General features: G+C 42.7%; 1 protein-coding gene across 20 annotated transcripts in view; it reads right to left on the bottom strand.

Moving 5' to 3' along the window:
- Positions 1-32: 32 nt before the first annotated feature.
- FRMD5 (FERM domain containing 5) overlaps positions 33-13,659 on the bottom strand; it is a 372,595-nt gene continuing 358,968 nt past the window's right edge. For 17 of the 20 annotated variants that reach the window (XM_072962550.1, XM_072962548.1, XM_072962546.1 and 14 more), the window contains one exon: positions 2,810-3,735. In XM_072962550.1, coding sequence (XP_072818651.1) covers positions 3,158-3,735 — 578 coding nt within the window. In that variant the 3' untranslated portion in view covers positions 2,810-3,157. Of the gene's footprint in view, positions 2,107-2,168; positions 2,512-2,809; positions 3,736-13,659 lie in introns of those variants that run through there. The other 3 variants (XM_072962554.1, XM_072962565.1, XM_072962555.1) reach the window with 3 other exon arrangements.

Below are 13,659 nucleotides of genomic sequence, written 5' to 3'. Positions count from 1 at the left end.
CACTCTTCTATGATATTTAAATATTTATTTAAGTTTAAAAATAATTTTCATGGCACCAATGATTTTATGCTAACTACATACTGCATATGTAGAAAAAAGTACATTGCTTTGAAGGAAAATGTAACTTAGACTTTTTGGCACACAAAAGGTTAACAACTATATATTTCTTAATGAAACTAAGAAATTCACATTTGCAGGTAGTTTACCTTCTACTGCTTAAAGATGCAGTACACTATTCTTTAGTAAGAGTTTTATTTCCTCTGATAGATGAAGCTATGGAAACCATTGCTTTTTCTACAGTGAGATCAAACTAATTTTGAGAGAAAATAGGAGACATAGTGGAACACAGTAAAACCAGGATAAAAACTTGAACAATTTTTAATGACGGGGAGATACCAAAAAAGACTAGTCACCAACAAAGGTTTGTTATTCAAGCACTATTTGAAGAGCAAATTGAAGGAAACTTCTCTATCTGTATTTTGTGGGATAAGCCCTGGGGAAAAATACCCCCCGAAAGTTTCAGTTCAGAGAGCAAAGTCCAGCTGTTGGAAGTGGTATGGACTAGTTTACTATTAGAACTCTAGACACAAGTAACGTACCAGGAGATGGAACACTGCGTCTTTCTTTAATGTGAGTATGAAAGGTCAGAGTCGAGGCTATCACTCACTGCATAGAAACACCATGTTCTACAGACTGAGGTAGGAACACTACACTAAAAGGTAATCTGCTATGTTGCATAAGACAGTAAATACCCAGGTTAAAACCAGCCCCCTATCTCCTGACAGCCTTTTCATCTGAGTCTCCTTGTCACTCCAGTCCTGTGCTAATACAACCTTTCCTGTGTAGATGACAAGTGGCAGTGGCTCGTTGGTTCTAAGTGATCCCTAATCTTTACTAAGATCTCCTTCAGTTTTTGTCTTGTCACTTGCAAAATGTTTGTAATTCTTCCCAAATTGTTGCTGGTATGGAAATGATCAGACAGGCCCTCTCCTGTTCTTAGATCCTGGCTGCGTTTTAGCATTCCAGTCCTCGTTCCTGCTCATCTTGACATCAGACTTTTCTGCTGGTTGGTTGTTCGAGCACCCTTTAATTAAGCCACCCCAGTGCTTCTACTGGGAAATGGTCCTGGGGCTTTACCACGTGTCAGGAATTGAAGCAGACCTGACCCTCTTTCTGCTTACACACTCATAAGGAGCAGTTTTGTCTAGATTGGGGTTGGCAAATTATGGCCTGTGGGCCAAATTCAGCTCACCGTCTGTTTTTATAAATAAAAGTTGTACTGGAACACAGCCTTGCTCCTTTGTTTATGTATTACCTATGGCTGTTTTTGTGCTAAGACGGCAGAGTTGAGTAGTTGCCACAGAGTAGGGCCCACAAAACCAAAACCAAAAAAAAATTTACTATCTGGCACTTTATAGAAGTTTGCCGACCCCTGGTCTAGATGAAAGGGTGTTTAAAATTATGCAGCAATCCTCCCACCTTAAAAAAAAGAAAAACCCCATTTCATGGCTGTTGTAATCTATTCATAGACATGGTTCTGCCATTTCAGGGGACAAATAAGGGGACAGCAAATCTACAAGTGCCTCATTCTGTTCTGCATTTGGGGCTGCCCAGCGTCACAGGGTGTCAGCAGCTGCTCCACTGTTATGTGGATCCGAGGAATATGTCCACTGACTGTCCTTAAATAAGTCCTCAGGCCCCAGATGACATAGAAATCTCTCCCTGAGATGAAAACAAGTCTTGCGTGTGAGTGGTTGTGAGAGCTGCAGAGCTCGGCTCGGACCCCACGCTCACCCTTCCCGTGCTGTGCTGCTTTCTGCCCATGACTGCCGCTCCCCCAGCAAGGACGGCAAGGGCTTTCCTACAGCGTTTACCTTCCTGGTGCAGAGGATGACCCTAGGGGGCAGGATTCCTACATCTAAGTGTTGGTCTGCCATATTCACCTTCTTTCTTTTGTAGGCATCTCTTAGGACTCCTATTTAAAGAGATTCTTTTCCTGGTCCCTTCCAAGGCTGTTTGTTGATTTTGAAATTCTATTTTCTGAAGCTTTTCATTCTCAGGATCAGTTTCTTTCTTGCATCGTTTAAGTTCATCAGGCTCTATTTTCTTAATCCATAAAGTAAAAAGAGAATATGAATTGGTAAGAAAATAACATTTTGTTGCTAAAATATAAATTGAAATAGTCTTTTTTGGCAGGGAAGAGGGTGTACAAAATAAGTACTGCTCTCTGAATCTCAACAGTCTCTCAGGTACCTTAGCTGTGGTTTCTGTAAACTACGCTTAGTTCAGTGTTTCTGACAGCCCTCTCCTGGGCACCACTGAATTCACCTAATGCTTCTGGAGCACGGTAAAAGTCTTGAGGTTCTTCAGAAAAAAAAATCACAGAAGTCTAAGTTCATTACACAAAACTCATGGTGATGCCACTAGGATCTAGTCTAAGGGGACGGACTTACCCCACCCCTGCTGCTGCTGCTGCTTCTGTAGCGGTGGTCCCTTCAGATGCCCACTGTGCTCAGATTTGAAAAAACAAAAAAACAAAACAAAAGGAAAAGAAAATCCAACTCAGACCATCATAAGAAGCAACTTTCCATTTAATCATTCTACATGGATGTTTACTTTTTAAAAAGCTCTGCCTGGCAAGAAAACCTAGACAGTCCCCATTGTCCAGACCCCTGGCCTGCCCCGCTGAGGCTGCAGTGATGTGTCCACTGGAACCCAGTGGGGAAGCTCCTGCAGAATTCAGAGGACAGCAGCTCTCTAGTCTTCAACTAGTGTCCCATCTACTAGGTGACACTAATGCCAGAATCAGTAATAGTAAAATAAATTATTTTTGATATTCTCAAAATAATACACATCTATGAAAAATCAAAATTCAAAACCAAAAATTATCCTGCAAATTGGGAGGATGAGAAACAGAGTCGCGAGCCTTTCTTGAAGGAACCTCTGAAGGAAATGAGTTTTCCCAGTTTGTTTAGACAGGGCATGAGCCTATCCCTTTTTTCTTCTGGGAAATGACCCTCCCAGGCTGTGGACTTTGAGTCATGAGAGGAGGACTTGGTACATGTGCCGATGGTTCCGCGATGGGTCCCAATTGCTGGGAATGGGTAGCTGGGCTCCTTGGTCCACCTGGCTAGTTATTGGGAGGAGTCATGCCTTCTCAGGTGTCAATAAGCAGGCTCACCACTGAGCGGATTTTGCAGGCAAACCATCGCCTGAGGGGACAAAAGTATTGATAGTGGAATTGTTCAAACTCGGGGGTCTGGCGGATATCTCGGAAAAAGGCAATGTCAAGGTCAGACTCAGTAAGAATGATCAGGAGGAGGAGCAAAACAAAGAGGAGTCCCATGGTCACAAGGAGCAAACGGAGGACACTTAAAACAAACTTATTCACCTGTTCCTCCTCTGGCCTGCCGTGCCCCTGACACAGGGCCCTCAGCTCTCCCCCAAGGGCCTCCACCTCTGCAGCAGTTGGGGTGCTAGCCTCAGACTCCTTCTCCTCCTCAATGCTGCAGGTGGCCCCGTTGATCTGCCGGGAGAGCAGCATCAGCTCCAGGCTGTGCTCGGCCACAGGGGTGGGTAGCACACTGTCCGCAGGGCTGTAGGCCTCGTCTGCAATCACGGCGACTCGCTCATTGCTGTCTGCCCGGCTGCTTCTCACGTGAGGCAGGAAGGTGTCCCCGTGGGAGGAGGAACGCACCGGGGTGGAGTGGGCACTGTCCCGTAGGGACTCCAGACCTGGAAAGGCAGGAGGAAAATGAGGAGGCTTTCTGTGTCTCAGCGTGCACTTTGCTGCTCACTGGAGGCAGCACCCTTTCTGTTTTATTTGGTCATTAAGATCTTAAGAGCAAGCCCCTCTGTACCCCCACGTGACCAGCAGCAGTGGCCGCTGCACTCCCATTTTGATGTTTCAAGAATAGGACAAGAGAAGCAGCAGAAATTAGAGTGGCCGTGGTTGAGGTTTTTTTCTTTTTGCTTATGGTTTTGGCCAGATTTGTTAAAGATTCTGCCTTTCCTGCCTTTGGTGTTCTTGGGCCTGGTTTTAACCCTTTTTAAGAAAATTAAAGTATAGTTGAATTACAATGTTGTGTTAGTTTCAGGTGTACAGCATAGTGATTCAGTTATTTATAGGTGTGTGTATATATTTTTATATATGTTTTTAAAATTCTTTTCCATTATAGGTTATTATAGGATACTGAATATAGTTCTCTATGCTGTACATTAGGTCCTTGTTGTTTATTTTATATGGGTATATGCTAATCCCAAACTCCTAATTTATCCCTCCCCACCTTTCCCTTTTGGTAACCATAGTTTGTTTTCTATGTCTTTGAGTCTATTTCTGGTTTGTAAGTAAGTTCATTTGTATTTTTTTTTTAGGATTCCACATATAAGTAATGTCATATGAAATTTGCCTTTTCTCTGATTTACTTCACTTAATATGATAATCTCTAGGTCCATCCATGTTGCTGCAAATGGCATTATTTTATTCTTTTTCATGGCGGAGTAGTATTCCATTGTATAAATATACTACAACTTCCTTATCCAGTCATCTGTCAATGGACATTCAGGTTGCTTCCATGTCCATTGTATATAGTGCTGCTATGAACATTGGGATGTGTGTCTCTTTTCAAATTATATTTTCCTCCAGATATATCCCCAGAAGCGGGATTGCTGGATTGTATAGTAAGTCTATTTTTGGTTTTTTAAGGAACCTCCATACTGTACTCCATAGTGGCTGCAACAAATTACATTCCCACGAACAGTGTAGGAGGGTTTTGTCTTCTCCACACCCTCTCCAGCATTTATTATGTGTAGACTTTTTGATGATGCTCATTCTGACTGGTGTGAGGTGATACTGCATTGTGTTTTTGATTTGCATTTCTCTGGTAATTAGTGATATAGAGCATTTTTTCATGTGCCTATTGGCCATCTGTGTGTCTTCTTTGGAGAAATTTGTTTAGGTCTTCTGCCTATTTTTTGATTGGGTTGTTTGACATTAAGCTGTATGAGCTGTTTGTATATTTTGGAAATTAATCTTGTATTAGTCTAATTGGTTGCAAATATTTTCTCCCATTCCATAGGTTGTCTTTTTGTTTTGTTTCCTTTGCTGTGCAAAGGCTTTTGGGCTTAATTAGATCTCATTTGTTTATTTTTGCTTTTATTTCTATTACTTTGGGAGATGGATCCAAAAAATACTGCTACAATTTATGTCAAAAAGTGTTCTGCTTATATTTTCTTTTAGGAGTTTTATTGTATCTGGTTTTACATTTGGGCCTTTAATCCATTTTGAGTTTATTTCTGTATATGGTGTTAGAGAATGCTGTAATTTCATTCTTTTACATGTACCTGTCCCGTTTTTCCAGCACCAATTATTGAAGAGACTGTCTTTTCTCCACCCTATGTTCTTGCTTCTTTTGTCATAGATTAATTAACTATAAGTGCGTGGGTTTATTTCTGGGCTTTCTATCCTGTTCCATTGATCTATGTGTCAGTTTCTGTGCCAGTACCATACTGTTTTGATTATTGTATGTAGCTTTGTAGTATAGCCTGAAGTCAGGAAGCATGATTCCTCAAGCTCTGTTCTTCTTTCTCAAGATTGTTCTGGCTATTTGGAGTCTTTTGTGTTTCCATGCAAATTAAAAAATTTTTTTGTTCCAGTTCTGTGAAAAATGCCATTGGTAATTGGAGAGGCATTGCATCAAATCTGTATATTGCGTTGGGTAGTATGGCCATTTTAACAATATTGATTCTTCCAATCCAAGATGGTATATCTTTCCATCTGTTTGTGCTGTCTTCAGTTTCTTTCATCAGTGTCTTAGAGTGTTTGGAATAGAGTTCTTTTGCCTCCTTACGTAGGTTTATTCCTAGGCATTTTATTCTTTTTGGTGTGATGTTAAATTGGATTGTTTCCTTAATTTCTGTTTCTGATATTTTGTTGTTAGCATATAGAAATGCAACACATTTCTGTATATTAATTTTGTATCCTGGAACTTTATAGAATTCATTGACGAGCTCTAATAGTTTTCTGGTAGCATCTTTAGGGTTTTCTAAGTATAGTATCATGTCATCTGCTAACAGTGACAGTTTTACTGTAACTTTTCCAATTTGGATTCCTTTTATTTGTTTTTCTTCTCTGATTGTTGTGGACTTCCAAAATTATGCTGAATAAAAGTGGCAAAACTGGGCATCCTTGTCTTGTTCCTGGTCTTAGAGGAAATGCTTTCAGTTTTTCACCATTATGATGTTAGCTGTGAATTAGTCAATGGTCTTTATTATGTTGAGGTATGTTTCCTCTATGCCCACTTTATGGAGTGTTTTTATCATAAATGGGTGTTGGATTTTACCAAAAGCTTTTTCTGAATCTCTTGAGGTGATCATATGGTTTTTATTCTTCACTTTGTTAATGTGGTGTATCACACTGATTTGTGGATACTGAAAAATCCTTGCATCCCTGGGATAAATCCCACTTGATAATGATGAATGTTGGAGTCGGTTTGCTGGTATTTTGTTGAGGACTTTTGCATCTATGTTCATCAGTGATGTTGGCCTGTAATTTTCTTTTTTTGTGTGATATCTTTGTCTGGTTTTGGTATCAGGGTGATGGTGGCCTCGTAGAGTAAGTTTGGAAGTGTTCCTTCCTCTGCAATTTTTGGGAATGGTTTCAGAAGGATAGGTGTTAACTCTTAAATATTTGGTAGAATTCACCTGTGAAGCCATCTGGTCCCGGACTTTTATTTGTTGGGAGTTTTTAAGTTACTGATTCAAATTTTTTTTTTTTTACTGGTAATTGGTCTGTTCATATTTTCTATTTTTTCCTGGTTCAGTGTTAGGAGACTGTACCTTTCTAAGAATTGGTCCATTACTTCTAGGTTGTCCATTTCATTGGCATATAGTAGCCGCTTATGATCCTTTGTGTTTCTGTGGTGTTGGTTGTAACTTCTCCTTTTTCACTTCTGATTTTATTGAATTGGGTCCTCTCCCTTTTTTTCTTGGTGAGTCTGGCTAAAGGTTTATCAATTTTGTTTATCTTTTCAAAGAACCAGATTTTAGTTTCATTGATGTTTTGTTTTGTTTTGTTTTTTAGTCTATTTCATTTTTTTTGCTCTGATCTTTATGGTTTCTTTCCTTTGACTAACTTTGGGTTTTGTTTGTTCTTTTCTCTAGTTGCTTGAGATGTAAGGTTAGGTTGTTTGAGATCTTTCCTGTTTCCTGAGGTAAGTTTGTATTACTATAAACTTCCCTTTTGCAGTGCCCCATAGGTTTTGGATCATTGGATTGGTTTTTGTTTTGATTTGTCTCTAGGTATTTTTGATTTCTTCAATGATGAAAGAAGAAATATTGGTTAGCCTCCATGTGTTTGTGGGATTGTTGTTGTTGCGGTTTTTTCCTTGTAGTTGGTTTCTATCTCAGCATTGTGGTTAGAAAGATGCTTGATAATGATTTCAATTTTCATAAATTTACTGAGGCTTGCTTTGTGCCCCAGTGTATGATCTATCCTGGAGAATGTTCCATGTGCACTTGAAAAGAATGTGTATTCTGCTGCTTTTAGATGTAATGTTCTATAAAAATATCAGTTAAGTCCATCTGGTCCAATGTGTCATCTAAGGCCTGTGTTTGTTTATTGATTTTCCTGTCTGGATGATCTGTCTATTGATGTAAGTGGGAGTGTTAAAGTCCCTTACTATTATGTTACTGTCAGTTTCTCCCTTTATGTCTGTTAACATTTGCCTTATACGTTGAGGTGCTTCTATGTTGGGTGCGTGTATGTTTACAGTTGTTATATCTTCTTCTTGGATTGATCCCTTGATCATTATGTAGTGTCCTTCTTTCTCTTATAATAATAGTCTTATAAAGTCTGTTTTGTCTGATACAAGTATTGCTACTTCACCTTTCTTTTGATTTCCATTTGCATGGAATACCTTTTTCCATCCCCTCATTTTCATTCTGTGTCTCTAGATCTGAATGAGTCTCTTGTAGGCAGCAAATACATGGGTCTTTTTTTATCCATTCAGCGAGTCTATATCTTTTGGTTGGAGTATTTAGTCTATTTACATTTAAGGTAATTATTATTATGTATGTTCTTATTGCTATTTTGTTAATTTTTTTGGATTCGTTTTCTTTTGTTCTCTAGTGATTTGGTGACTATAGTGTTACATTTGGGTTCCTATTTCTTTTTTGTGTATATATCTTATAGATTTTTGGTTTATGGTTACCATAAGGTTTTTGTAGAGCAGTCATATATATATGATTGTTTTAATTTGCTGATCTCTTATTTCAAATGCATTTTAAATGCCCTGCATTTGTACTCTCCTCCTCTCATGATTACTGTTTTTGATATCATATTTTACATCTAATTGTTCATATTTTACATCTAATCCCTTAACTGCTTATTGTGGATACTGATGATTTTACTACCTTTGTCTTTTAACTTCCTACTACTTTGTGTGTGGATGATTCCCTACCTTTACTGTATGTTTGCCTTTATCAGTGAGAGTGAGCTTTTCCATTTTTTAACTTTCTTGTTTCTAGTTGTGGCCTTTTCTTTTCCTCTTAGAGAAGTTCCTTTAGCATTTATTATAAAGCTGGCTTGGTGGTGTGGAATTCTCTTAGCATTTGCTTGTCTGTAAAGCTTTTGATTTCTCCATCAAAGTTGAATGAGAGCCTTGCTGGGTAGTGTATTCTTGGTTATAGGCTTTCTCCTTTCATCATTAAATATCTTGTGCCACTCCCTTCTGGCCTGTAGCTTCTGCTGAAAAATCAGCTGATAGTCTCACTGGAGTTCCTTTGTATGTTATTTGTTGCTTTTCCCCTTGTTGCTTTTAATATTTTCTGTTTATCTTTAGTCATTTTAATTACAGCTTGTCTAGGTGCATTCCTCTTAGGGTTAACCCTGTATGGGACTCTCTGCACTTCCTGGACTAGGGTGACTGTTTCCTTTACCAGGTTAGGTAAGTTTTCAGCTATTATCTCTTCAAATATTTTCTCAGGCCCCATCTTTCTCTTCTCCTTCTGGGACCCCTGTAATGCAAATATCAGTGTTCTTGATGTTATCTCAGAGGTCTTTTAAACTATCCTCATTTCTTTTCAACATTCTTTTTTCCTTTTTCTGTTCTGCAGTAGTGATTTCCACTACTGTCTTCCAGCTCACTGATCTGTTCTGCCTCATTTGTCTACTCTTGATTCCTTCTAGGGTATTTTTCATTTCAGTTATTGGATTCTTTAAATATGGTTGTTCTTTATATTTTCTAACTCTTTGCTAAAAACTTCTAACTTCTTTCTCTGTGCATCTATTCTCCTCCTGAGTTCTTTGATCATCTTTACAATCATTACTGAATCATTACTAATCATTTTCTCTTTCTTGGGTAGATTGCCTATCTCCACGTCACTTAGTTCTTCTTCTGGGATTTCATCTTCTTCCTTTGTCTGGAACATTTCTTTGCTGCCTCATTTTGTCTAAATTTCTATTTGTATTGTTACGTTTGTGGTAAGTTAGTCATGTTTCTCGACCTTGGGGAAGTGGCTCTCTGTAGGAGGTGTCAAATGCATCTCAAGCAGGGCACTCCCCTCTTGTCACCCAAGGGCCAGGGGCCAGCAGGTGCCAGGACAGCATCTGGCCTGTGTTTGCAGACTCAGTCACCAGGCTGTGGGATCATAGTTTTCTCGCTTCTGGTGGATGAGGCTGGTCTAGAGGGTTGGGCCAGCTTCTTGGCAGGAGGGGCTGGTATGCCCACTGATGGCTGGAGCTGGTCCTACCGGAGGGCCATGTCTAAAGGTGGCTGTGGGCTCAGGAGGTCTTTAGGCAGCCTGTCTACTGATGAGTGGGGATGTTTCTCCTCTTAGTTTGGCCCAACACGTCCCAACACTGGATCCTACAAGCTGTTGGGTGGGGCCAGGTCTTGGTACCAAGCAAGATGTCAGCCTCCAGGAGAGTTCATGCAGATGAATATTCCCCGATATGTCCACCACTGTGTCCCTAGGGTGAGCCACAGCCACCCTTGCCTCTCCAGGAGACCCTTTAAGACCAGCAGGTAGGTCTGGCCCAGTAGCCTATGAAATTTTGTCTGCGGTCCTGGTGAGCCTGAGATTTTTGTGTGCATCCTTACAAGTGAAGTTTCTATTTCCTCCAGTTCTGTGGAGCTCCTGCAGTTAAACCCTGGTGGCCTTCAAAGCTAAATACTCTGGGGGCTTCTCATTCTGGTGCTGGACCCCTGGGCTAGGGAGCCTGACGTGGGGCTCAGAACTCTCCTGTGGGAAATCTTCTACAATATAGATATTCACCAGTTCGTCAGTCGTCCACTGGAGGGGTGTGGGGTTTGATTGTATCCCAGGTCCACCTCTCCTACCCATCTTGTGGCTGCTTCTTTATGTTTTTAGTTATGGAAGATCTTTGCTGGTAGGCTCCAGTCGTTTTTATTGATGGTGGTTGTGCAGTTAGTTGTGACTTTGATGTGTTCATGAGAGGAGGTGAGTGCTGGCTCCTTCTGCTCTACCATCTTGGCCACCAGCCTTTTAGCCCAGTTTGAAGAGAACTGCAGATTATCCCTGACCCAGAGTTGAGGTCACGGTTCATGGAGCTCATGTCTGCCTCTTGGGCCAAGGGCCTTGAGAGGCAAGAATGGGGAGGACTGTGTTTTGTCCAGCTGGGCCTCAGCAAATACTGATTCTGGAGCTGAATGTCCTCCTAACAACCCAGCACACAGCTCTTTGAGCTCATGAGCTCACCTTCTGGGTTTCTGCAGTTACTGTCAGTAGCCACTTCACCCAGGCAGCCTCCCCGCCTAGTCTACTGAAGCCCGTCTCAGTATCCACGCGGTTAGGGATTCTCCAGAGGAACGAACCCCTGGTTCTAAGTGAGTGGCTGGGGAGTGGGGGGTGGAGATGGCAGCCCCTGTATCCGCCTCTCCTTCCCTTCACCCTCATCATTAGTGTATCTGCCACAGCTCTCAGCTTCTGCTTTCAGAAGCTCCATGGTCCCAGCTGTGTTTCCTTTGTCCCTATGCTATAAAATCTTACATTTGTTTAATGTTTTAAACTTTTAAAACACTTTCATTTATCTTTCAGCAGCTCCATGAGTGGTGAGGGCAAGAGGTTACAGAACTTGCCTAAAGTCATGAGGTTGATTGTTAATGCAAAGGCAAGGGTAGAATCCAAGCCTCTTTCTGTTCCATGTTACTAACAATCATGCAGTTGGATTTTGGGGAGCAAAACAGTGGGCCAGAGTGAATTAAGTCAACGGCCTGCATCTGCCTTAGATTTAGGTCCCAATTACCAGAGAAACTATTTTGAAATAAGGTGAAATTAAGAGCCTCTTCCTTGTTCCAGAGACCTTGATGTTCCGTTTTCCCCAGCATTCCTCCCTCACTCCCGTTTGCACATGTAGCATGAGGAACATGTCCCTGGGAGTATGTAACAGGTTCCTGATAAAACAGAAAGCTTTTCGGGCTCTGATCACACATGTTGCTGGCTCAGTCCCTTTCCCAGCTACTGCCCTGGCTACCCTTACCTGGCTCCCTTGCACAGGGCACCTCATACCCTTTCCAAGGGCACCTCACAAGGACATCTCTGACTGCCAGATCTTCCAAAGTATGACCTGCTTAGCTGCCAGAAGCCACTTCAGTGCAATCTTAGCTTGGCCTACAAGTCAGCCCTAGGCTTGCTGGGGAAGGTTAGAGGCAAAGGCTGTGACACCAGAAAGACACCAGAAGCTGTATTATGGTGAGTTGTTGGTGCCCTCAGTAAACAAGATAATGGCTATGTATGCATTTCCAGTGGGGCTCCTGATAAACAAAATTACGTAGTAAATGTTAGTCTTCTGTTCCCCGAACAGACCCTACCTGTAAGGTTATCATTCCTGTGCCAGGTTAGTCCTGTACAGAACTTTAGGTCGCACTAGAAACCACCACCCACCTCAAACCTGTTATTCTGCTGCAGGGGGTAATCTGGGCAAATAGCACAGCAAAACGGAGGAGTATTTTTTTTTTTTTTTACCTTGGAGGTGCTCCAGCTGATTGCCTTGCCCAGAGGTGGCTCCCAGTGGGCTGTGGGGCACAGCGGTTAGGAGCCGACCCCGGAGCCGGGGCCCCATCCTCAGGATGCGCACACTCAGGGGCCGAAGGCAGTGATTAGTCAACCGGAGCTGAACGTGGACTCTGGTGTGAATCTTAATCAGACTCTTCCCCATGGTGGCCCAGGAAGGCAGATACTTCTTCAGTGGAAACCAGCTGATCTCTTCATGGAAACCAGCCAGGTAGGAGAAGGCGAAAACCAGCTAGCGACAAAGGATTTTCACTGATCTCATGCCGTGGCAGCCCCTTTGCAGCGCCTCCCGTGCTGGAGAGAGAAGGTCGGTGCCGCGAGTCTCCGACCTTCAGCGAGCAGGCTGAGCTGCAGGGAAGGGGCGGCTCCCAGAGGCCAACGTTATCAGGGCACTGACCAGTCAGAAGCACTTAGAGCCATAAAAAGTAATGCTTTCCAGCCTGTAGCTGTTTCCCTGAGGCCCAAATAAGGGCCCCAGACCTCTAAGAGGGTGAGGGTCTGAGAGAGGACAGGGGACAGTCTCAGAGGGTAGGGGGAATCAAGACTGTCCAGAAAATCCAAGATGTGAAGCTACAAAGACAATGGGCTTTGCGTTGGGTAGCTCTGGGGCTGGAAAGGGGCTGTGTCCCATCCTCCATGGGGCTCCACACTGTTCGGCCGGCTGCCGAGGGGTGCCCCCCAGGGCGTGTGGGTGAGAGGAACTGACACACCTGAGTGTCCTCTCTAAGTCAGGCCTGAAAAAATAACCTATGTTATCCTGGCATCCCTGAGAGCAGAGGGCAGGGCCAATCAATGTAGTCATCTTTTAAAGGGTCTCAGTTCATTGATTACTTGGTTTCATTCGAACTGGAATGTCATGTTAATGGTTTCTGCAATTTTCCCCATTGTTTTTGGAGATAGCAAACAAAGCTTTCCCCAAGAAAAGGCAAATGGGGTCTGTGATACTATGTGCCTTGTGGACTATAGGAAAGGCAGTTCATGATGGAGCACGAACCAGTTTCAAATGTTCACAACTTCCTGGGGTTTTGAGGGTTTGTGCCATTTTTCTGAGTTCTGCATCACATCCCTCTCACCCTTCCCTGCCTGGCTGGGGTGGACGAGCTGTGTTAGGTAGGTGCTTAAAGGCAAAACCCCCTCTTGAGAGATGGTGCAGCTGAACTCTAGCCTCCTGAAATAATCCAGTCTTTATTTCCCCAGGCTTGATGATCCCTGTACTGACAGAGCCACTTAGCTAGTGAAATCTTGTATTTTTTCCACATCCAAACCAGATGTCCATCTGCCTCACCTCACCCTGAGTTTCATTCTGCCTGTGAGTTTCATTCCCGCCAGGGCATTTCTTAGCTTTTACCTCCACCCTCCTGAGTCTAATGGGCCCAGAGGGCCCTGACTGGGGATGAAGTCGGGGCTTGTCAGCAGGCGGCCTCGGGAACAGGCTGGTTTGGGGAGTAACGCGTGGAGCCTGCTGGGCTATAATCTGCCAGGTGTGAATTTCTGTGAGGCAGTGCCTGGCCCTAGGGGTCTCTGCTCTAATACCTTCCACAGTGGCTTCTCCCCACTGCACCCTGTCTGGCCTTTTGCAAGCACGGTGACTGTTTTGGATGTCAAGGAGCCCACTGCTGCTACCGT

This window comes from Vicugna pacos, chromosome 6 (genome assembly GCF_048564905.1).
Source record: "Vicugna pacos chromosome 6, VicPac4, whole genome shotgun sequence".
Taxonomy (NCBI): domain Eukaryota; kingdom Metazoa; phylum Chordata; class Mammalia; order Artiodactyla; family Camelidae; genus Vicugna; species Vicugna pacos.
Note: the sequence above shows the minus strand (reverse complement) of the source record. Positions and strands in the feature narration are given on the sequence as shown.